The 25000-nt window shown below is 35.2% G+C and overlaps 1 protein-coding gene across 1 annotated transcript in view; it reads right to left on the bottom strand.

Moving 5' to 3' along the window:
* LOC145246656 (neuronal acetylcholine receptor subunit alpha-10-like) overlaps window positions 1-25000 on the bottom strand; it is a 613590-nt gene that overhangs the window by 203907 nt on the left and 384683 nt on the right. Inside the window, exon 2 of the mRNA XM_080108364.1 lies at window positions 23084-23128. Within this exon, the coding sequence (XP_079964490.1) occupies window positions 23084-23128 (45 nt within the window). The remainder of the gene's footprint in view (window positions 1-23083; window positions 23129-25000) is intronic.

Consider the following 25000-nt stretch of genomic DNA (forward strand, 5'->3'; position numbering starts at 1 on the left):
TTTCCATCATACTTTCCCTTTTGGCAATGGTTTCAACCATTTGTTTGATTAAAAATTCGATTATATGCGTAAACGCTTACTTTCTTAAGTGGTCTTACGATTTTGACCAGGACTGTATATATATATATATATATATATATATATATATATATATATATATATATATATATATATATAAGAGAGAGAGAGACAGACAGGTAGACAGACAGACAGACATCCACATACCGTGCCTTTCCCTATCCAGGGATTGAATATACAACTATCGAGTTGATAGTCGGCAGTTTTACCCTCCGGCCCAGGGGATCGGTGCTCGCAAAGAATTTCCTCAAATGTCCATCTAACTAGATACTTACGTGCTTTTACGAGCTGCTTGTTTATTTACAAACAGCTTCGTATATATATATAATATATATATATATATATATATATAATATATATATATATATGCATGTATGTATGCTTCAAATTATTTATATCTTCAAATATTTATGCATAGTCTTTGATTCTATTTATAAAAATTATTGTTTCTGTTTTTATTTATATTTTTTGCTTTGCAGAAAATGGGTAAGTTTTTCAAAGGAAAATACAAAACAAAGTATGATAGCAGTTACTCTTATAACGTGTCTTTACATATCAAACCTCTCGAACCCACACATTGTCTGGTACCGTTGCAGAAATAAACAAACAAAAAACGACTTAAAAATACGGCCCAATATTTTTTCTAGGTGAATACAATTTATTCCAGTAATTTCCGACAACGCACTTCACTGTGTTTCGAAATATCATTTAGGTGTCGAACAGACTTATCGAGACGCTCTTTTACGCACGTGTCTTTATCGTCATTTGCCTCTCCGCATTTTCGAGTACGCGGCGCATTTTCTCTCTTGCTATCCAAGAATAAAAATACGTCCGATCACTTCCTTTGCTCGACCACGTGCTGTCTTTTCTGTCTCCCTTTTCTTTTTTATCTCCAACTTCCCGTGACGTCAGTACGTGCATACTTAAATAATTTGCATATGTGCAAAGCGGCTGTTGCGGCTAATATTTTCGCTAGTCAACTATCATAGGCTGCTACTGATTTTCTAACACGCGCTATGTTATACTAAGGGCGCCGCGTTTCGTTACAATAACATCACCGTTTGTTGCATTTTAGGTTAGAGAGCCAGTATCTTTAGACAACCTTATTGGATAGCACCAGACCTAATATAAAATTGAATGGCTGAGAGGATATTAGCATAAAATCAGAAGAAATGCTACTCCAGTAGTTCTCAAAAAAGACAGGTAATGCCTGGGAGGAGGATCTCATAACAACAGAACAGATACTACAGTAACCTTTCTGAAGAAAAGTTTGAGATGATGGTGTAATGCCTACATGACAGATACTACACTACACTTCTATAAAAATGAGGGGATAATGCCTGGGGGATGGTTTCACGACGAATGAATGTGTTCTAATGAAGATGGAGGTATGCCATTAAGGTAACTGGAATAGTATATTAAATTAAATATTAGGACATAGTACAACTGTATAATAAAAAATTGAGACAGACAGATATTTAATATCTGGTTGGTGTAAAAGTTTTTACCAATTTAAACTTTCATCTTCAAAACAGAGTGCGTTGTCATTAAAAGGTCGAAAAGTAAGAGTTGAAGAGCTAGCGCTCTGGAGGAAAAGTACTCTGACCCTTAAAACATTCCGGGATAGCCCTGTCAGCATTCCCTGATCTGGGCGCTACAGGCGATTAGCAATAACCCAATTATTTCTTAAAATAAGAAGACCCGGTATGAACGTCCCAAAACTGCACAGAATTAAAACTGTTACATGATAAGAGCTGTCCCCTTTTCATGTAAGCAAAAAAATAGGGAATTGGTTAAATGAAAATATGAAATAGGATAGTCAAGGATTCGAACTTGCGAAGCTAGATTTGGAATTGAGAATTCAAAGCATAAGTTAAAATAAATACAGAATGTTATTATAAATGGAATGTCCAGTAAATTGTTGATTCTGTTAAAATATTTGATAAATACAAATTTGGCTGGAAACTATTCACATTCTTAGAAAGAATGCATAATAAAATATGGGTTACAGAATTAGAGTACTAGGTTAAATTCGTTTGTAAAACAACATAGAGAATGGGAAATTTCCTGGTCGTCAGAAATGGTTTCAATAACGTGCAAATCGCGCATGTTGATAACACGTGAGTTACAGTCACGTTGACCAGACATACATGTAAGTTCTCAATATAGGAAAGAGTTCGAAGTTAGTTAGGGAGAGTTAGATCAGTCAGATCAAAGAAGCAGAGAGGTTCAGACCGATTCTCGGCACCCTCTGAAAGCGAGGGAGGTTTAGAGATAACCATGTAACAACTTTGAATCCCTGAAATACAAAATCATGTCCGACCGGTTGAAGAAGAAATAAACGTATCATCATGTGGTTTTGTATCTGCGTCTTCTGTGTTCATCATTACAACGAGAAAGGTAACGTGTTTATATTATATGCACAGCTGTCAAAACGTAAATGTAAAACGCACTATCTCTCGCTATATCTATCAAGATATTCACAAATATTAATATGAACTTTGTGTTTATAAAAATGTACAACTGTCAATGTAAATGTCAAACGCACTCTCGGTCTATCTATTTATCAAATCTCCTCTCATTGTGTATTACATGCCGTAGACTATTTTAGTAACATGTACACTGTCTATTATATATATAAGAACTGTATATCTCTCTCTTTATATGTATCCTGTCTCTCATATATACAGAACTATCTGTCTCTTTATATATACCCTGTTTATGTCTCCAATATGCTATCACATAACATGAACCTCTAAGACACTAAGACCAACATGAACATCCTAAGACATATGAACACTCAACAACATGAACACTCCTAAGACTCTAATATCTCACTAAGACTCTCACTAAGACGAACAACAACAATACAAATATATACGCCATCTTAATCATAACACCCACCACGTAACAAAACCATACCCTAGTCAACAAGTCATAAATGAATAAACGATTACTCTGAAATCAACAAGTAGTGATCTTTCTTCTTTATTGAGCAATTCTTTTTCTTATAAAAATGGCCACTACTGTCAGAAAAACTTGATCTCGTCTGTATTCATATATGCTTTGATTTTCAATACATGTTTTCGTCAATGCAGAATATCTATTTCGTATGTACATAATAAGGTCTTCCAGAAGAATATACGGGTTCCCCCCTAGTTTGAACTCTGGCTCACCACCTATTTTATATGAAACAATTTCTATAAGTAAATTATAAAGTGTTCTAATATTTTTGATAAACTAATCTGATAACAAACCTTTTCGATCCGTCCGGCCGCAAATCGATAACCTTACGTAGCTTCATACTTATATGCTGACTGTTGTTTATCAATCTGTCAATAACGTATAGATATACCAATTTGCACAAGTTCCTCTCTCGCGAAAAATCTGTCCATCTAATCGTCAAATTACAATCCTATAATCAACCTAACTGGTGACTTGCTTTATATATATATATATATATATATATATATATATATATATTAAGTAATGTGATTTATAATTTAAAAGTTTTAAAATGTTTTAAATTTAACAATCAAAATTTAATTAAATTAAAAATCAGTTTCATAAGAAGGAACAACAACAAAGTCAATTATCTGTACGATCGTTTCGGAAATCCGTGCTTTTTATTTGTGGTATACATGAAGTCACGTAGAATAATTATACATAGTTTTTTTGGTAAGCACGGTCTCCTCATCAGCAAATTTAGGAGGATTTCTATTGAATTGAAAAGACACCAAAAATAAACCTAGCATTAAAAGTAAGGCAGATGAATCTGAAAAATTGAAGTAAAAGGTTTGGATATAAAATTTATAAGAAAATTAATAAGAAAATTTGTATAGGTTAGAGATAGAAATGAGTAGAAAAAAAAATATATTTTTGAATTTACATAATAAATTTGATTTAAAAATATATAGATATATAATTACCTTTTGGTTTTTCTTTTTTTGAAATCAGGAACTGTATTTAAAGTAGTCATTTAGATGTTTGCTATAGCTTTTTATTTTATTGAATGATGAATTTTAAAAGGGCGACGCTCGTGCAGTAAATTGTTTCCGTTAGTGTATTTTGATTTAGAGACGCTACAGTTAATATCTATAGAGAGAGAGTTTTTTTTTTTTTTTTTTTTGCAAGTTTTTAAGGGGAGATAATTGTCATGGCTTTATTTATTATTTGATTTACGAGTCTAAGGGCGGTAATTGGTTTAACTTAATTTATTAAAAAAAAAAAAAAAAAAATCTATTTTTACTAATGAGTAATTTTTAATAATTTAAGGTGGTTTACATTTATTAAATTCAAACCAACGTTTATGATTACACGATAGAAGCTCGTGTCTTGAATTTACTAGTTTGGTTGTGCTTTTTATATCTTCATATTTTAAAATTTTTAGGGTTTCTTTTGTACATAATGTACAAAATTTATCTCCTGGTTTATATGATTTGCAAGTCTCAATTATTTGCCATTTTAAGTTGAAAGAAATATTGCTATTTTTTAGTTGCCAAATATAGTTGGATAGAGTAGTTTGGTTTGATAGAGAGTTATTTTTAAAAGAATGTTTGTGCGTTGAAATTCTATGTTTTATTGGGCCAGATGTGGAACCAATATATATTACCTCTTGATTATTATGATTATTTTCCGTTAGGTCTATTGTTGGATTATAATGTGGTGGGTTGGTTAATAATTGATCGGTAGATTGATTTAAGTTGGTGTTATTATTTAATCTGGTAGTTGAGTTATGGCTGTTTATAGGTTCTTGTATATTTGGAGTTTTTGATACTGTGCAGCTATAGATAACATTTTTAATTTTACATGAGCCTTGTAGGGGACATTTATTTTTTCTTCTACAGTTACAGTCCGATGTATTTTGTATAGTTGCATTTTGTAGTTTATTAATTTTATTATTATTAGAGCTAATTATTTTCTGATGAAGGTTAGGCATAGTAGAGTAAGAGACTTTAATTGTGTTCTTATTGAAAATCTTATTATATCTATGGGGGGCTTTAAAGTTCTTATCTAATATTTTAAAAAATTCTCTAGCTATGTTTGTTTCTAGGTTTTTGGAATACGGGGGGTTGAACCATAGGATCTCCTTGTGTCTATTCTTACGTTTGCGGGTTTTAGTTTGTTGTTTATTTATATTATTATCTAATATTTGTAGTTTGGTTTTATCTTTTTTTGTCTCCTGGTTATTTTTCTTAACTCGTATACGGGAAGACATTGCCATATTATATGTTATTACGCTCTTAATAGGTTTATTTTTAATGCAGTTTATGTTTCTATCATTTTCATTTATGAATTTAATTTGTGAATTATATCCAGAGTTTTTAAGGGCTTCATAAAAGTATTTTTCATTTTTGGTAAATATTGATTTAGTAGAAGACAGTCTAGAAATTCTTAGAGCGATATTGGGAACTATTGATTTTAATATTGATTTAGGGTGGTTTGATTGATTGTGGACATATAGAAGTGATTGGTTAGGTTTATGGTATGGTTCAAAGGTAGAATTTTCAAGATTTAAGGTTATGTCTAAGAAATTAACAATTTTTTTATTAGGGTCGATTTTTATACTAAGTCCATAATTTTTAAATAATTTATGTAGAGCTTTAATTGCATTTTCATAATTTTTATTAGTAGAATTCGTTATGAAAAGTGCATCATCTCTATATAGCCCTCCTTCAAGTTTGAATTGTTTATGGAGTATACAATGTATTTCATTTAAAAGGAAAAGGCCAACTAGATCAGTGACCTGAGTCGAGTCCGTCGATCCCATTAAAATGTTGAAGTGGTTAGGGGTATTTTTCCTGGTCCAATATTTATTATCAAATGTTATTAAAGACTGTCTAGCTATAAGTATTAGTTTAGTTTCGTCTTGAGTTATATTAGTTAATTTTCGTGCCATTAATAGAGATTTATTTAGTAGGATAGGTGATATAGATTAGTAATATGATTCAATGTCAAAAGAAAGAAATTTAATATTATTTTTATTTTGAATATTAGAAAACCAGTCGATTACTTGGTTTGAAGATTGCCATAGTGGGTATTTTATTATGGATTTAATTTTGGGGATAATTCTATCTAATATGTTTTTACTAACCAGTCCTATATCTGATTTCGAGGGGCAAATGAGTCTAATAGTAGGGTTGATATTGAAGCTGTGTTTGTGGTCTTTTAAAGTAAATCTCGGGGTACCTGGTACCGTTATTTCTGTGTATTTATCTATTTTAAGTTTAGTTAAAATGATTTTGCATCGTTATTTATTTTATTTAGTGCTGATTTATCAATAGAAATCCTCCTAAATTTGCTGATGAGGAGACCGTGCTTACCAAAAAAACTATGTATAATTATTCTACGTGACTTCATGTATACCACAAATAAAAAGCACGGATTTCCGAAACGATCGTACAGATAATTGACTTTGTTGTTGTTCCTTCTTATGAAACTGATTTTTAATTTAATTAAATTTTGATTGTTAAATTTAAAAAATTTTAAAACTTTTAAATTATAAATCACATTACTTAATATTGAATTAGCTCTAGGACATTTAACTATCGAGCTTATTATATATCTAAATTACAACGAGCATTTCCTGTATTTTAATTAAACTAGTAATTTCACTATTACATTAAAATACACTTAGCTCTTTAGACTATTATTCTAATCTCCTTTAAATTATATATATATATATATATATATATATATATATATATATATATATATATATATATATATATATATACAATAGCAGGCCGGGCAAATGTGCCTAATTGTAAAATATGATGAAATACGATGTGTTAATTTATGCAGACTTCGTAGTTATTATTATAGAGCCAATCTTTTCTCGATTATTATATTGTACCCAATACATGATAGCGTACGCCCGGCGTTGCCCGGTCGTAAATTATGTGATATTTTAACTTATGCAAATTTCGTACATATTACTATAGAGCCAAATCTCTATTGAATTGTAAGAGTATCTTGTGTAGTTTCCGACGTGTAGGAGACGGGGAGTCTCGTCGTGGGCGACGAAGCGTTTCACTGAAGAACCACGGCAACACACAGCGAACCAACAAACAATGACAGCCACGGCGCGAAGGTAATTAACAAAGCTCAGCTGACTGCACGAATAGAAACGGAACCCAACGGTCACTAACGGAACCCAACGGTCACTGTACTGATCGCCACGAACGTCAGAACCCGACTGCCTCGCACCTCCAATGGACCGATTTTTATTCCTCAAGATGGCCTAGCTAATTTGCATCCCCGCGAGATCTCGCGCGATCCTGCGAGATTCCGTCTCTAATAAAAGCAGGCAGGCGCCATCTTGGAACTCTTTCTTCCGCTGCCCCGACCACAGGATCAGCCACCACCCCGCACGCCAGGCACACACGGACCCTCTTGCGCCGAGGGCTACGGTTAGTCTCACACTCCCCCCTGGTCTCCAGATCACATACGTGACACGGCGGACGTGGCCGTTTGATTCGAGCACTCCTGCGGAGGGGTATTGCCGGGACTTCCTGATCGGAGCTCTCAGAAGTGGCATCGGAAGCATCAGCATCAGCATTAGAGCCCGCAGTTGAGTCATCAGGTTCGTGGGGCACATGTTGGATACATCGCTCATCGTCGGATGACTCGCTCCTTCCACTGCTCGCAGTTGAGTCACCAGGTTCGTGGGGCACGGGTTGGATCCATCGCTCATCATCGGATGACTCGCTACTTCCACTGCTCGCCGATTGGTCAGCGCTTAGAGCGGGCCGGACATCCCTTACGTGGCGCGGAGTATCATCGACTAGTATGGCCTGTTCACTGATGACGCCGGTGACCCGCACCCAGACGGTGTCTCCCACTTGGTACGTCCCCTGGGGTTCTCGTTGGTCGGGTAGACACACTTCAACGTCCTTGACGCGCACGTGGTAGTGATGAATCGCATCAGCGGGCGCACTGCCGCCAGTCACGGCGTCCTTAGGCGTTGTGTTGTATCTGTAAACCGCCTCCGCGATCGTACACTTCTTCCTTGCCGCGATCCTCTTCACGGTTCGGTGGCACCGCTCCGCTATGCCGTTGCCGCTCGGCACATACGCGCATCGGTGTCGAAGGCGGATCCCCCAGTTGTCCATAAAACGCCTGAATTCCCTGCTGCAGAACGCCGTGTCGTTATCCGTGAGGATCTCCTCAGGTTGCCCCCTTTCGTAGAATATGGATTTCAATTCGTGGATGACACTGGTGGAATCCTGCCTCGCTAATTGGCGCCAAATCGCGAACCTCGTTGGCCCGCAGTCTATCAGCGTGAGGAAGTGTTGGCTGCCGTAGTGGGTTATATCTATACCCAACCGACTCCAGGTCGCGTCCACTCCCAGCTGTCCTTTCCGCCATCTGGCTGGGGCAGGGTCGATGGACTGGCACGTTTGGCACTCCCTGACCACTGCTCTTCCTGCGCTTTTTGGTATTGATGGTCTAGCCAACTTCACAAAGTAGTAGGTCCGTTGTACTCCGGGGTGCCCACTGTCGTGATCTATCTTCCTGATTTCGTCCTCCTCGACGGAGGCAGCACACAGAGGCAAAGGCTTAGCTTCTTTCTTCATAGCCTCATACCATCTCCGTGGTACCCGAGTGAGCTTGTCGGCGAGGTTGTAGTCCGAGGTGACGAGCACTACGTCTACGGACAGGTTGTACTCCGTCACCAGTTTTTTCACAGTCTCCAGCCTCCGTCTTATCAGCATTTCGCTGGCTGCCTTGGTGCGTGCCCTGGCCTTGCTCGTGAGTGTGTCCGACACCCAGTGGTGCACGCAAAGTGAGTCAGTGTGCACACGCAGTTTCTTCACTTCCCATTGAAGTGCCAGGTTAATGCCCTTTATTACAGCGTCGAGTTCTGCCAGGTTGATATGGGCAGCATCATTCGCCGGTCGCAGCCAGCAGGCATCCTCAACTACGGCCCCATCTTTCTCCAAAACTACACCGATCGCTAGAGAACTTGGGTCCACCCACACGAGATTCCGTCTCTAATAAAAGCAGGCAGGCGCCATCTTGGAACTCTTTCTTCCGCTGCCCCGACCACAGGATCAGCCACCACCCCGCACGCCAGGCACACACGGACCCTCTTGCACCGAGGGCTACGGTTAGTCTCACATGAATATAATATTGTACCCAATATATAGTAATGATGTTGCCAGGGTCGCGCGCGATTCGGGTGGAAGATGTCGGCCACTATAGCAGAAGACACTCGAGTGATGTAGGCAAAGATCCGCCGGAGTTTGATTGAATAATCTTATCAGACTGTATTTGTTGCCACAAGGGTCAGCTGACACCCACTATGTCGGACTCTAACCGTGTTTTGCGCGAGGACCGCTGTCGGATGAACTCTACTTGGAAAGACTCAGGATTGTCTGTCTTCTATGAACTATTTACACATGTATGTCTGAATTAACACTTTCTCTGTGAACTCTGGCTGGCTATCTGAGGTTAGGTAATTTTTTTTTCGTTGCGTCCGTTCTTAAAGAAAGGAAAAATATCGAGGAAATCCAAGATTGTGCCTGACACCTGTTAATTGAATTTAATTGACTTTGCTGCTAATATATTTCTGACATGTCTTTGATTAACCACCGTTTCATGCAAAAGGCTCCTCCTTGCTTTACGCTTAGTGTATAGGGAAACCATGCAGCCAGAGAGACTTTCTATGTTTCAAGTTCCGACTGGTCTTCCGATCAAAATTCAGCTAGGCGTTATCTCACGTTTCAAGCCAAGACTGATTTTCCGATGAACATTAAGCCAGTGGAGTTTTGTGTTCCAAGCCCCGACTAGTCTGCTGATGAACATTCAGCCTGAAGAGCCCTCTCGTGTTTAAGTATCATCAGACCTTCCGATAACAGAAATAAAGAAGGACTCATTTTAAACAGCTTCTTTTTTCTTTCTGTCAGTCGCATGTTTTTATTACAGCATTATTCCGTTGTTAATTGTCTTACAGAAAAATGAAAATAAAAGTCATCTCTTTTGGGCTTAAAATTTATTGATACATGAGCGATTACTATATTATATAAACCCAATAAAATTCAGAATACTACAAATAAGAATATATATATATATAACTACTTCATTTACTCACAAAAAATTAATATACAAAAGTATAAATTTATGCGTAAACTTTAAGTATTTACTTTAAAAGTGCTCAATACGTAGGTAGAGCTAGTTAGTAATTTATTAAATATATATGGCGATTAAGCTACACTGAATATTCCGCGTTTCATCCACTCTAGGATTCTTCAGGCTTATGCGCGAATTTTGTGGTTGTCTGTCGTTTTTATATACGCACCTTCTATTGAGATTTTAGTTAGCCAATCAGCTTTCTATTATCCACTGCGCCCTTCCTATCAGCCAATGGGCATACACTTATAGAACAAAGGCCCATTTGACCTCTGGTGGACCATAATTCTTTGTGTGTGGTCTATTTAGCTTGGATATCCGATTTTGAATGGCCTCCACTTTCTCTTGATTTGACAATACCAGACTTTTGACTTTCGGAATATCTTAAAGACAAAGTTTGTGCAAATAAGCCTCGAACCATGTATGAATTTAAGGCAAACATATGACAGGAAATTATTTTCCTACAACCTCTGATGTTAAGAACTGTCATAGCAAAAGTTTGCGAAGCCGAGAATGGAGGCTACTTTATATACATTATCTTTCGTAATTAAGTCAGAACAAATTTCCATACTCTAAAGTGTGTAAAAAAAAAAGAATTAATTAAATACACTCATTTAAGAAAAATTTGATTCATTTTAAAACTGTAAAGTGACTTATGGGCCAACCTACATATATATATGTATATATATATACATATAATTTGATGTTACGTGAACAAAGCTTTGAATACAAATATACCAAGATGAAATGTCGTCAAGTAGATTATTGCTGCGGCATCTGGGGGGTCGTTCACAGCATACCAATTTAATAAAATAAAACACTGACTTGGCAATCTAGTAGGAATGATCTAGCTCGTTCTCTACCACCGTTTTCTACATGATAGACGTTGCTCATTTTTTTTTTACTTCCACTTTGTTTCAATAGAAGGCGTTCGACTGAAATTAAATTTCTCGTTCTTTCTTGTGAAGCTTCAACAGCCATGAATTTTGCTGTTACTTCGACTAAATAGAACTTTCATTTCTTCTCTCGTGTGCTTAAGAGCAAACGGAATTAAAAAAAAAACAATCTAACTTCCTGACATAATCATCTTCAACTATAATGTCAGGAAATGCTTGTCATAAACCATTAGATAAGTGGTTTATTGTACGAATTTAACACAACTGCGCTTTCTGTGATTGCTAATACAAGAAACAATATAAGCAGAACAAGAGGATGAAAGGGGAAGGAAAGGTATGGGACAAATGTTGGACGTAACGTGATTTTACAAAGATACTATACCATATCTACTAACGTATCATATTTGAGGCCTTTTTGCTCACGCTTTTAACTATCATGATGTAAAAATTGGTTTCATTAAAAGGTTTTTTTTCTATAATTAATGGCGGCTCGATTAATGGAATATCGTCACGCAACGGAGTTAAAATGCCGTTAAATTATGAGCTAAATTTTACCACATATTATCAAAACAGCAGTTCGGACATTAATAAATATACAAAAATATTTTGATGTCCTCCGTTTTGCTTTCGAATCTTTGAACGATGTAGCGCCGGTCGTTTCCGTCGTATCAGGCTGGTGAAAAATGTTTTGCCGAATTTTTTGGAAAGGGTATTTTAAACTAATGTTACTTACTTCATGCATATTGTTAGTACTGAAACATATCACCATGATTAATTTAGAACATTTTTCTTTAAGATTATCAAATTATAACAATATTCTCATCCATGTTGATGCGAAAACAACCTTCTATAGTCAACAGAATATGAGCCATCTTTCATCGTTATAATGCTCATGTTCACAGAGGACTACTGACCAAAAACCTCTGAATTTGGTGGAGAAACCTTGTCCCATCTGCATCTGACCTACATCTTTCAGATTATCATTTCGATGATTACAAAACTATTTAGAGGATCTTAGGTCAAGAGGATATTGAACATATGTTGGATTCATATTTCACATCGAAACCTAAATAATTTTACATGCGTGATAGTTATAGTTGCGTTTACGGATGGAATCACGGTATGCAGAGAGGAAAGGTCGTTATTGTTATCGATTAAGATTTTCCAAATCACAGGGTTTTTTTTTTTTTTTTTTTCAAGATGAAATTTTTAATCGATAAAAACTTTTACATCGACCTGATAAAACGAGATCTCGATTCACACCGGTCTTTATCAATTCTTGATCTAATCAGCATATATAGAGGAGATTGTCGCCGATCAGACGCCATGATTTTTTTCCAGACGAAAAGACACTTATATTGAACGCCCCTTTCCCCAACTCTTTCACGATTTTCGGACTACTAGTCTCATCTTGTCAATTCTTTTCACTTTAGACTTTTAGTAGCGTGTATGTGTATTTGTTTTATTTTGCATTTATGTTTTTCTTAAATTCAGTGAAAAAATTATTTTAAAAATGTGTAATTTGTTACTGCTGGAAATGACCAGTGCCACTCTCTCTCATTTCTCTATGTGACGTCGCTTATAAAATTGTAGTTGGGGATCATACGGTACTCTGTTTCTCGTTAGAACGCTGAAGTTAAGCAACGTTGAGCCTGGCCAGTACCGGATGGGTGAGTATTTGAGAATAATTATTATGTCAATTTAACTTTTCTGCTCTGATTCATCAGAAGAATATGAACTCATTACTTTTTTAAAAAAATATAAAATGAATATGGACATGATTACTAAGGCTATGACAACAGCATATTCTTTCCCTTGTTTTGATTCTCAGATATATATCCATTGATATATTATATGTTTTCATGTAGAGTGGTGTTGTTCTCGGTTGATTAATTTTTTCTGTGTCGGATATATACTCGAGAGGCAAAACAATGAAAAGAATATGCTGTTATCATAGCGCTAATGATTACATAGATCCGAACAAATCGGAAGAGTAGCTGTGTTATGTGGTGACCCTTTGGCTAATATAACGTAGTATCTGTGTTATGTTATGGCGAGTAGTGCCAAAGGGGCAGGCCGATTATTTTGATTAATTGTTAAATTATTTACGTTAATTAAAAGATATTCAGAAACATGTTTTCAAAGAAATATATTTATGTTAAATATTCAACTAGGTAATTGTGGCTCAAGGAAAAATGATATGAATAGAGGAAAAGCATAAACAAAGCTAGTTTGGAATTTGGCTTAGTAAACAATGATGCGGCTTGCGTGAGAATCAAGATTGTTCACTCTAGCTGACATTCGAGACACATATACCAGGAGAAATCAGAATTAGGAGTTAGTCTGTAACAGAAAGTTGAAGATACGAGTTGCTAGTTAGATAGATACTAGATTAGTAAGCGACACGTACAAACACACCACATACAAAGAAAAGTAACTGTTGTTTATGATTCTAACCACTAGACGATACACGAGCATCGATTAGAGAAGCATGTATAACTTATATACACTAGACATACATAGAACCAGTTGTATAAACCTAAAACACAACAGTTGCAATTGTGTTTTGTGATATTTACACCATTTTTGCTTTTCAATTTGATATATATATATATATAGATAGATAGAGAGAGAGAGAGAGCCAGTGAAAGAAGGAAAGAGAAATAGTGAAATAAGTTCAATCATATTCAATTATACGTTCCATAATTGAACGCTAGAGAGTGTCATCGGTGATGCTTCGGCGAGGATCATGGGAATGTTTCGGGTCTTTCAACATCAGACATTCCTCCTCGCGCAGACCCGACCAAATGTGATCGGTCTCTAGTCAACTCTTCATAAGTGTGTGTTCAGACACTGTTTAAATTGTGGCTGTACTCCACACAAACTCTTCCTGGCTTCCTGGATTGGATCAATTCTAATGTCGTGTGTTTTAGTATACGAATAGTATAATAGCAATGAAAAAAAAACGCCATAAAAACCTTAAAACCACCTAAGAAGAAGAAGAATGAATTACAAATAAATCCACTCCTTCCCAATAATAATAGAGGTGAATATATACATGCATACGACCAACCACACACGCACAGACAACCATATGCAAATCATGTCAGAATAAATTGTTCCGAAATGGAATATTATATGGTGAATAGAATTATAGAATTGTCGTCATCAATATTTAGCTATTTATTATTTTTACTATAAAAATTACTATTTAAAAAAAAATGTTTAATTTAAACGTAATAAAATGAATCACTTTAAGTTATGTTCGAGTTAGTTTGTTAGTAACTGGATTTTTTTTTTTTTTTTTTTTTTTTTTTGGATAAGCACGTAATCTTGGGAGAGATGTTGTGACAGCATGGAGATGACGTAAAACATTGTAAAACCTGGCGAGTCAGAATTTTAACGTTTTTCGATTCATGTACTATTGCTACGATATTCTTTGTTGTTATATTCATCGATTTCTGTAGCGCACACGGTCGTCAACTGCAAGTGAGAGGTCCATTGTGTTCAGTGACGCCACTAAACGACTCACCGTTTTTATAGTTGTGTGTTTTGCATTAGAGCGACTATAGACTTATCAGTTTATGCCTGCCGGGCGAAGATCTTCGTCTAGCTTCCAATCCCTAGGACAAGCTAAAGCACAGCAGACAGTACAGCTTGGTTTGAATTGATGCGAACGTATATGAAAGTTTGAATCTGCATTTGGCCACAAAATACATGCGCCTCGTTTCAAGAAATGGCACACCGAATTAATAAAAATCTGTATTATTTTAGTGGAAAACAAAACTATCAATGCGCGGTAGATGACTTTTGCAAAGAAAAAAAATGATGGACAAATTTAGCAACTGATGGATCACAACTGAAAAAATCATACAAACCAACCAGCTAGGTAAATATAACAAGGCCGATAGCCATTAGTCGTGTGCTCTCGTGTAATGAATGAATGCGTGAATGTAGGATTGACATGAAATTATTAAATATAAACTAAAATGACCGAAAAATGGGCTGAAATGACTTAAATAAATAAAAAGTAAATGATTAAGAATTAATTTAATGAACTTAAGGATGAATTGAATGACCTTAATAACGACGTGAATGCTTAAAAATAACTGGAATCTTTCAAAAACAACTTGAATGATCTGGAGAATTACTTGAATGGCTTTGAGACTGACTGGTTGTAAAGTGGATGATCATTTTACATTAAATTAATACATAAAAGTGATCCCCCACTTTATATCACAAAGTTAAAACGTAAGTACAGCATGTAGTAAGAACAGATACTACATTTGATCTTGGCGAAAAGGTCAAGAAAAGGGTATTTATTTGCTCCCCCACCGAGCAAATTAGACACAAAGCCGATTTTTAATGTGAGGAGTGAAGGGGAAATGGGGACCAACTCCCCGGGGAGTAGGGGAGCTGGATAGTGACAATTGGTATGAAGGGTTGCCCCTACATTGACCAAGGTCTTATATGTGGGGTTGCCCCCACATATGGTCTTTGCTTTCAGTATCTGCCGGAACAGACTACTACACTGATTTTGGCCAAAAGGCCAACAAAAGGGTATTTATTTTCTCCCCCACCGAGCTAATTTGGCACAAGGCCGATTTTTTATCTAAGGAGTGAAGAGGAAATGGGGACCAACTCCCCGGGGAGTAAGGGAGCTGGATAGTGACAATTGGTATGAAGAGTTGCCCCTACATTGACCAAGGTCTTATATGTGCGGTTGATATTAATTTGCTCCCCCACCGAGCAAATTAGGCACAAGGCCGATTTTTAATGTGAGGAGTGAAGGGGAAATGGGGACCAGCTCTCCGGGGAGTAATGGAGCTGGATAGTGACAATTGGTATGAAGGGTTTTCCCTACATTGACCAAGGTCTTATGTGGGATTGCCGCCACATATGGTCTTTGCGTGCGGTATCTGCCGGAAGAGATACTACACTTTTATCTTTAGGCCAAGAAAATCTTAAAAAGCTAAGAACAGCATGTATTAACAACAAACCTTTGATCTTAACCAAAAAGGCCAAGCACAAAAGTGTTACGGACAGACCAACCGACAGACCGAGAGACCGACCGACGGACCGACGGAGTGATTAATAGAGTCGCTTGCACGCGACTAAAAATCAGATTAGTATTAGCGTTAAGGTTGCATATTATAGATAACTTACAGAATTTAGTAAAATTAAACCTTGAGAAATAGCTTTAGTTTGGAAAGATTTCTCTGATGATTAAAACGATAAAAAATGTTTTGTGTATATATATATATATATATATATATATATATATATATATAAAGCTGAATGTGTGTGTGTGTGTGTGGTCACGAATAGGCTCCTGTATGGTTGACGATTTTAAAAAACTGATTATATATAATGATAGAAGATGTATCGAGACACAGGAAGGGGTATGTTTGATCTGGCAGAACGGTGGTTCATTAAAATTGTGGAGGTCTGCGTTCGCGCCTGGTCCACAAAGTATGGAAATAAAAAACTTAAAATTTTTTAAAATACGTTTACAAGTGTTCTTGATATAGATGTACATACGAATACTTTGATAAGTATGCTTTAACTTAAATAGGGATGGTATAATAAAATTGTGGGGTCTGCCTTCGCGACTGACCTCTATAGAATGGAAATATGTCACAAAGTTTAACAAGGTTAATAGATATCCATAAAATATTGTGATAAGTGTTTCAGTGTGAACAGGTATGGTATAAATTATGGGGTTTATCTATATTATTTTTACTTTCATCATTATTTGTTTTGGTTTTGATACCCCCAAATTCGAACCTATCTCTTTACAACCCTTCCTTTTCATAACCTATCATACTTTCATAAATCAGAGTCCATTTTCTGTAGGCTGTTTTGGAACCCAGTCAACGGCGGGTACTTTTGCTAGTAATATATATATATATATATATATATATATATATATATATATATATATATATATATATATATATATATATAATTATGTACTATGATAATTATTAAATACCTATATATATATATATATATATATATATATTAAATAATTATTGATAATAATTATTAAATACCTAAACACACGCGCGCGCACACACACACTGACACACACACACACACACACACACACACACACATATATATATATATATATATATATATATATATATATATATATATATATATATATATAATCAACTAGCTGGACCTGTAAACCGCAAAAAATTAAATTACGGTTGTTGTTCTTGTTGTTGCCGGATCCCAAACCTTCTTGTGCTAAGAACTGCTTTTGGAATAAATACCCCCAACCTCCTCATTATAACGCCTTTCGGAATGGACAACCCCAACCCCCCTATGTTTAGAACGGCTTTCGGAATATACACCCCATTTTGTGAGTTGGGGTTGGGTTATCAAAACATTTGGTCGAAATGTAACTTTGATAATCGCGTTCAGGATTTCCACACGCAAATACTATTAACGAACAAAAAAATTTGGTGGTTGCAATGTTATTTATCTCGTGTGTACTAATTAGGTGGGCAGGGTACGGTTCAGGGTAATGTTCAGGGTGTGATATTTTTGTTGCCAAGGCTGCAGTTTAGGTGGCAAAATACTCTCGAATCATCTATCACTTTCAAGGAACAAAATTCCTGTAGTCAGCTGTACGTTACCATGTAAACATGTAAACGGTATTTCAGAAACTGATAGTTTTAAATAAACAGAAAAAAAACAATACAAACAGAAAGTTTGCTCAAAATAAAAACAATTATTATTTATTGTAAACAATATAATTCTCAAAATAAAAACAATTATTATTTATTGTAAACAATATAATTCTCAAAATAAAAAGCAATTATTATTTATTGTAAACAATATAATTCTCAAAATAAAAAAAAACAATTATTATTTATTGAAAACAATATAGAATACTGTATAAATTTAAGCAATGTAAGCCTTTTTAATTTTAATGCTAGATAACAAAAACAGATTTTTTTATAATTATGAAAGAATTATTGCTCGCAGACATTTTTCAATATATATACCTAAAAGAAAAGAAAATTGAGTGAAAATAGGCAAAAACAAGTTATAATGTGTTTTTACCTATTTTCGTGTAAAAATAAAAACAGAATATTTAATATTAGTTATAAGTGTTTAAAGTACGCGAGGAATATGGCAAACACAAATTGTTTTAGTTTTTAACCTATTTGCGTTAAAAATTAAAAACAAAACATGTAATAATAGTTATTACCCGTACGAGCCATGAGAAAACAATTATGAAACCCCCTTAAAAATGTAAATACCAGTGAGTAGTCGTACGAGCGCAAAAGAAAAAAGCCACAATAGACAGGCTCAAGCGTGCAAATCTAAAAGGAAAAGGATATGCAAAATAAGGCAAACTTACGACGTCACGAAATAACGTATTTAAAGCGTACGTATTACGAAGCATGTATGAGTTACACCGGTTAACTCGCTTAATGTAAACAGAAGTTTATTTACTGTCAAATTGAACAAACATGCTATTTTTATTGTTCAATGTTTTTTTAATTATAATTATGAAACAGAAATAATTTAATCATTGTAAAAGTCTATCCGGCATAATTTCTTTCCGAGAACCAATGTTTTATTTTTAATGTAATCGTATTTTCTTTTTACATTTAACGTATAAAAATTTTTTTTAGTCAGGTTTATGTAACTGTTAGAAAAAGAAAAAGACAAACGTTTTAGCTAGTTTGAAGGCTTCCAAGTCACACAAAAGTGAGGTCGCGACGTTAATAATCGCGTAATTAGTTTTTCTATTTTGGGGGGATCAGCGTATAAAGAAAGAATGTTAGTTAATGTTCAGAAAATAAAGAAAAATATATCTAGCTTGTAAAAAAGAAAGAAGAAATCGATGTGGTAATATGTATGTGACCATGTTATTTAATTTGTAAAGATTTCCTCTTGTAGTAAGTTCTCAGCCAATTCGATTTGGTGGAATACGTGAAGGGAGAAATCCTTATTTTCGGATTCGGGAAATGGAGAGATTATGTTATGTATATAAGTATATGAGTCAGATAATAAGAGCGCAAGCTCATATCTGTCCCAAATGAAGACTAACTCCCGGTGTAAACTGGGAGAGGTAAGATTACTTTTAATTTAGTAGGAAAAAATAGCAACTACTTCCATTGTAGATCGTTGCAACTGTGATGATGTCGCCCTTAGAATATAGGATTTTACTATAACGAATAAATGTCTGTAGGATGGCGTTCAAAAGTTACATAATATAGTGGCTAATAGTCTAGACATAACTACTTTGTATGTGGCATCTGTTGGAGCAAGCAGTGTACTTTGGTCTATAGGGGAATTTCTACAATCAAAGTATTATGTATGGAGATAAAAGCAATAGGAATAAAATGTTTACCTATTAAAAGCAAGTGTAAACTTCAAACTAATATAAATAATATTATTCATATATTAATATAATATATTAATCCTAACAAAATAAAGAAACTAATATAAATAGTATTATTCATATACCAATATAATATATTAATCCTAACTAAATATAAAAAGCTCAATACAAATAAGGAATACAGCTTTTCATAAGGAAAAGAAATCAAAACTGTAAATTAAAATTAACAAGTAAATGTATTGTTCGATAGAAAACGCCAAAATTAATTTTCAAAAATACTTATTTCGCGGAGTTTCAAAGAATGCAATGTTTCTCTTCAGAGGAAAGAAAGAAATTAGAAAATTATTATTATTACAGCCGAGCTAAAATTTGCTGCTTATGACATTAAATGGAACAGCATGTTAGTCATGAATTGTAGAAAAGGGTGTTCATGTTAGTTAACACATGTTAGAATAGGGAACATTGGGAAGAAAATACAAACCGTGTATAGAAACTACAGTGAATTTCTTCTCCAATCAGATTGCTTCTCGCTCTGCAATTACTTTTCCAATCGGATTGTTTTTCACTCTACATCCCACTTGCGTGTACCGCTGACTTTCAACTTCTGACTATGTTTTTTTAATTTTTTCGTTTTATAGATTTACCATCGAGTGAGTCATCATGCACTCTGGACCTTCTATACCTGTTTTTTTTATATAAAATATGTCTAGGTCATTTTTTTTATTTTGGTCCGCGTAGCTCTAAAAGATCAGCAATATGCCCCCTCCCGTTCGAATGAAGATCCTGTACAATAGACGATTCAAATATATTTTTACACGCCAGATAATTTCAAGGTAAACAGAGAGTTATTTCATTTTCATTAGAAATATTTTTGATGTGATATATTTTATGTTAAACTATACTTAAACATCGACTCAACGATTTTTTGGCGATCAACTGTGTTTCTATTAATGCCTTGTGGACTGTGTGCATAAAGGTACCTTTAAGATTAATGGGGTCCACACGGATCGTATTCTTTCGAGTCAGATAAATACATAATGTATGAAATCAGAATTGACAATCTTTACTTCATCCTTTTCTGATGAAACCTATACTGTTTTCTTTTTATATTGTAAAGTTTTTATATACGTGTAAGCAATGAAAAGTATTGAAAACCGCCTTTATTTTAAAATAATTACATTATTATGGAATTACACGAAATTTATGCAGAAAAAGCATTAACAAATTACATAAAAAATGATGTGAAATAATTGTTTGATTTGTAGATTATGCAGAATTATCTAAACTTGAAAAACACAACATTTTTGAATTGCACAAAAGTTGTAAAATACGCTTAAATATATTTTAATTTGTAATGTATTAACTAAACATTGACAAATATTACACGGGTATTCTTCAGGTCTTTTGTGATGAAATCCTATACTGTTTGTTATTTTGTATATATCGTAAAGTTGTGTAAGAAATGAAAAATATTGAAAAAGTGTCTTTATTCTAAAACAATTTCTTTTTATGGCTTATTAATGCATTTACACGAAATTTATGCAGAAAAAGCATTAACATAAGAAACAATAATATGAAATAATTATTTGATAAGTAGATTATGCAGAATTATTTGATCTTAGAAAAGATTTTAGAATTACACCAAAACAAAATAAAAATAAAGTAGAGATGCAAACCTCCTGTTGAGCTTCTAACGAGCACAGAGATATTTTTTTATTTGTGATTACATTTGAATTGATTATCCCAAGTCATTTATACTTAAGAAAATCCATAAAACTCCAGTGATTAAATTCAGCGAATATAGATACTGTTCTCATTTGATAGCAAATGATATTTAATGCCACACGAAACATTGGGATTTCTGGGATCTCACCAATTCACGAAAGATTAATAACTAGGGGTTATTTGTATACATTTCTCAACGTGATGTTGGGTTGATCCTAAATATATGTTGTATTGCCGAATGTATATTTACGGATGACCAAATCGGCATATGTTGCATACTGGGCGTATATTGCATTACAAATTGCATATAATGTGTTAATGTAATGCATTTTACATTCATATATTTATCTATCTATTGCATGTGTGTAACATGCGTATGTTTATGACCAAGTCTTTGTTAATCCTCTAGTAATGTCTTTGCGTCCATCTACAGTTTGTTGTGGGTGTATATAAGTGTCCATGTATACGATAGTCTTTAGCGTTTGTGATCGTCTAGTCCGTAATGTTTCTCTATTGCGTGACTTGATGCATGTATAACATGATATTAAAAGACATGTAACAAACACATAAACTACAAATGGACGGAACAAAATTGTGTGGTGTTTTATATCTGGACAATAAGAAAACATACTTTGTCCAACTTTTGGGTCTTGGTGTGACGGATTCCGGAAGCTTCAATTAAGAATCATTCCAGGGAAATAATCAAAAGTCTTGGGTTGTATTTTCAGTAACTTTTATTCCTATTTATCCATGCGGCGCGGCCGTAGCCAAGATTGAACTCACTACTCGAGTTTGTTGAGTAATTCGAATCTTGTCGGTAGCTGAATACGCGATGCTTCGGCAGTGCTATTTTTTATCGTGACGCCATCACTAGACGAGGTGCCTACCACGGCTTAAGAGAGTCCCATCTTCCCTCGAGAGAAGAATGGACGGCGCCAATTTCTGAATCTGGTATTTTACCTCGCAGTACATACAGCTCCTTGCCTTCCCAAAACGGTCACCTATCTGCTACTGGCCAGGCTCAACGTTGCTTAACTTCTGCGATCTGGCGTGAACCGGTGTGTCAACGTGATTGTGCTGTATAATACGGCAAAATTCCTTTTTATAATGGGGTCTATATAACATGATGTATATAAAGTGTTTATGTAATGCCTTTACCGTTCATTTATTTACGTATCTATTGAGTGTGCGTACGTGTATATAATAGGACAATGATATATGAGACAGTTCCTTCACAAGATGACGAATAACATTGTCGGTTGCGACACCAGCAAAAGACACATACATTTACAAAGTCTCTTTCATGCTTCCTGCAATTAAAGATGTTTTTTCCTCCGAAAAGGGAAACGCCATAATATAAATTGTATTTGGATATAATCATTTGTTTCCATGTTTGACTCCTTCTCGGAGCTGGGCATACTTCGTACTTCTCTACATTTTGTTATTTCGCACCCTTGGACTTCCATTGACGTCAAGTCCTAGCCTCAGAGTACAAGACCCCCCCCCCGACCGTTCACTAACGCATTGGACACTGAATTGATCTCTCTTCTCTTTTCACTGTCCCGGCGTATATCTATTCAAGTCCTTTCGTTCATTGGTTCTCGGACGTCATTAATAAATCACTTATTGTTTATTTAAATTCCTATTTTCGTTTAGATACTATTACCCTAAACATCCACTTTTGTTGTAAAATGTTAAACATAAATATGTTATTTTAAATACATAATCCGCTTCAGTAACTTTCTTTTTTGTCATTCATTCATTTTTATTATTAAACTATTTCTACTAATTAAACACTAGCAATTACCCACGATCAGGCTATCAGACATTTTCCGAAAGCCAACAATGCAACATAAAGAAAGAGTGAAATAGTACTTACCATAACCAGCCAAGCATTTGTGATGAGGACTTGATTTTTTTCATCCTGTAAAATAAAAAAGATAATAAGTAAAAGTGTAATAAAATAATGCGTCTTAATATTCTGATCCAAATTATAACTTTACAAGCATTTGTTTGTTAACATTACGAGGGGCGTGAAATAAGTAATGCCCCTGACCCACTTCCCATAAAAGTAGAGCAACGAAACTTGGCACAGTTATTAGTCTTTCTCTACATAGGAACAACCCACAGTTATGCATTTCTCCCATCATTTGGTGCAGCTCTGGAGACTGTTTTTGTAGAACATCCAGGTTGGACCTCCAACCACGACGTGACTTCAGAAATCAAGGCTGCATCATCTGGGAAACTCTTCCCTTTCAAATACAACTTCATGGCTGGGGAAGAGGTGAAAGTCAGAGGGTGCAAGGTCAGGAGAGTAGGGAGGATGGGGATGGATTTCATAATCACACACCCGTGCTTCTGATCTGGCGACATGCGAGTTGTGGACCGGAGCGTTGTCCTGCGAAAGGAGAGTACATTTGCTGATCTTGCCCCGCCTCTTGATTTTGATAGCTTCCCTTAATTTCCTCAAAAGTTAAGTATAATAGGCTCCTGTAATTGTGGTACCCTTTGCCAGGAAATCTGTCATCACTACTCTGTCCTGATCCCAAAAGACTGTGAGCATCTCCTTGCCAGAGGAGGGCTGCACCCTTGCCTTCTTTGGAGGTGATGAGTCCAAATATTTCCACTGCATTGACTGGGCTTTGGTCTCTGGGTTATATTGATGGATCCAGGTTTCATCCTGTGTAATCAGTCTTTTGAAAAACTTTGACTCATCTTCTTGGCACATCTCCAAATTCATCCTCGAGCACTCGACGCGTTCTCGCTTCTGGAATGGTGTGAGCAACCTGGGAATCCATCTGGCAGACACCTTATGCATATGCAAATGGTCATGAATGATAGTTTCCACAGACCCTGTACTAATCTTGACATATTGGGCTATTTGGTGAATAATAATGCGCCGATCTTTCAAAATGGCAGCCTCAACTTGACGGCCTCATGAATGGCATATCGGGGTGCGACCAGGTCTGGGAGCTGTTTCCACAGACTTCCGGCTATGTTTGAATTAACGATGCCAGCGTTTTACAAGGTCATATAATGGGGCATTATCACCATAAGTTTCTTTCATTTCATCAAAAGTCTCTTGTGGTGTGCATCCTTTCAAATACAAAAACCGAATCACTGCTCGACATTCAACAGGCTCCATTTCAAAGCTGATTCATTTTAAACACCTGTAAAACAGAAACCACAATTAGTTCAGAGCTGTAATTTGCCACATAACCCGTAGAGATATAAATCATTGGATATGCAAAATTTCAGCTAGATCAGACGATAGGAAGTGGATCAGGGGCATTACTTATTGCACGCCCTCGTATATTTGTATAATTATGGATGTCTGAAATGACCACATGAGGTTTCTCCGTATCTCTCAAACAGAAGCCCCGTCTTATAATACAAACTCAGCGGCGAGAATGGAGGGTATATACGATTAATTACTTTTTATCTGTTCAACTTACACGTATTTTAACGTCGTTTAATTAATTTTCCATTTTATAGTCTACGAATATAACCTCTTTTGTCAGTACTAGTCAATGTATTATTATATGGAAAAATGCGCGCATGAAAAGTAATATTCTTAAGATTTTATTAAACTTGGAAAAGTAAAGGACAAGAAATTCAACCTGGAAAAGTAAAGAACAAGATATTCTAGTAAAGTAAAAAATAAGAATTTTTTAGACTTAAAATATTGTAGCTAAAAAGTTAGAAAGGGTTCAGTCGCTTGATTGAACTTATTTCCCCCCTATTATTTGCATATATTTATGTAGTGAAAATTTTTGAATAAAATTAATTCATTAGT

Source organism: Euprymna scolopes, chromosome 24 (genome assembly GCF_053919585.1).
Source record: "Euprymna scolopes isolate OS-2025 chromosome 24, ASM5391958v1, whole genome shotgun sequence".
Lineage (NCBI taxonomy): Eukaryota > Metazoa > Mollusca > Cephalopoda > Sepiida > Sepiolidae > Euprymna > Euprymna scolopes.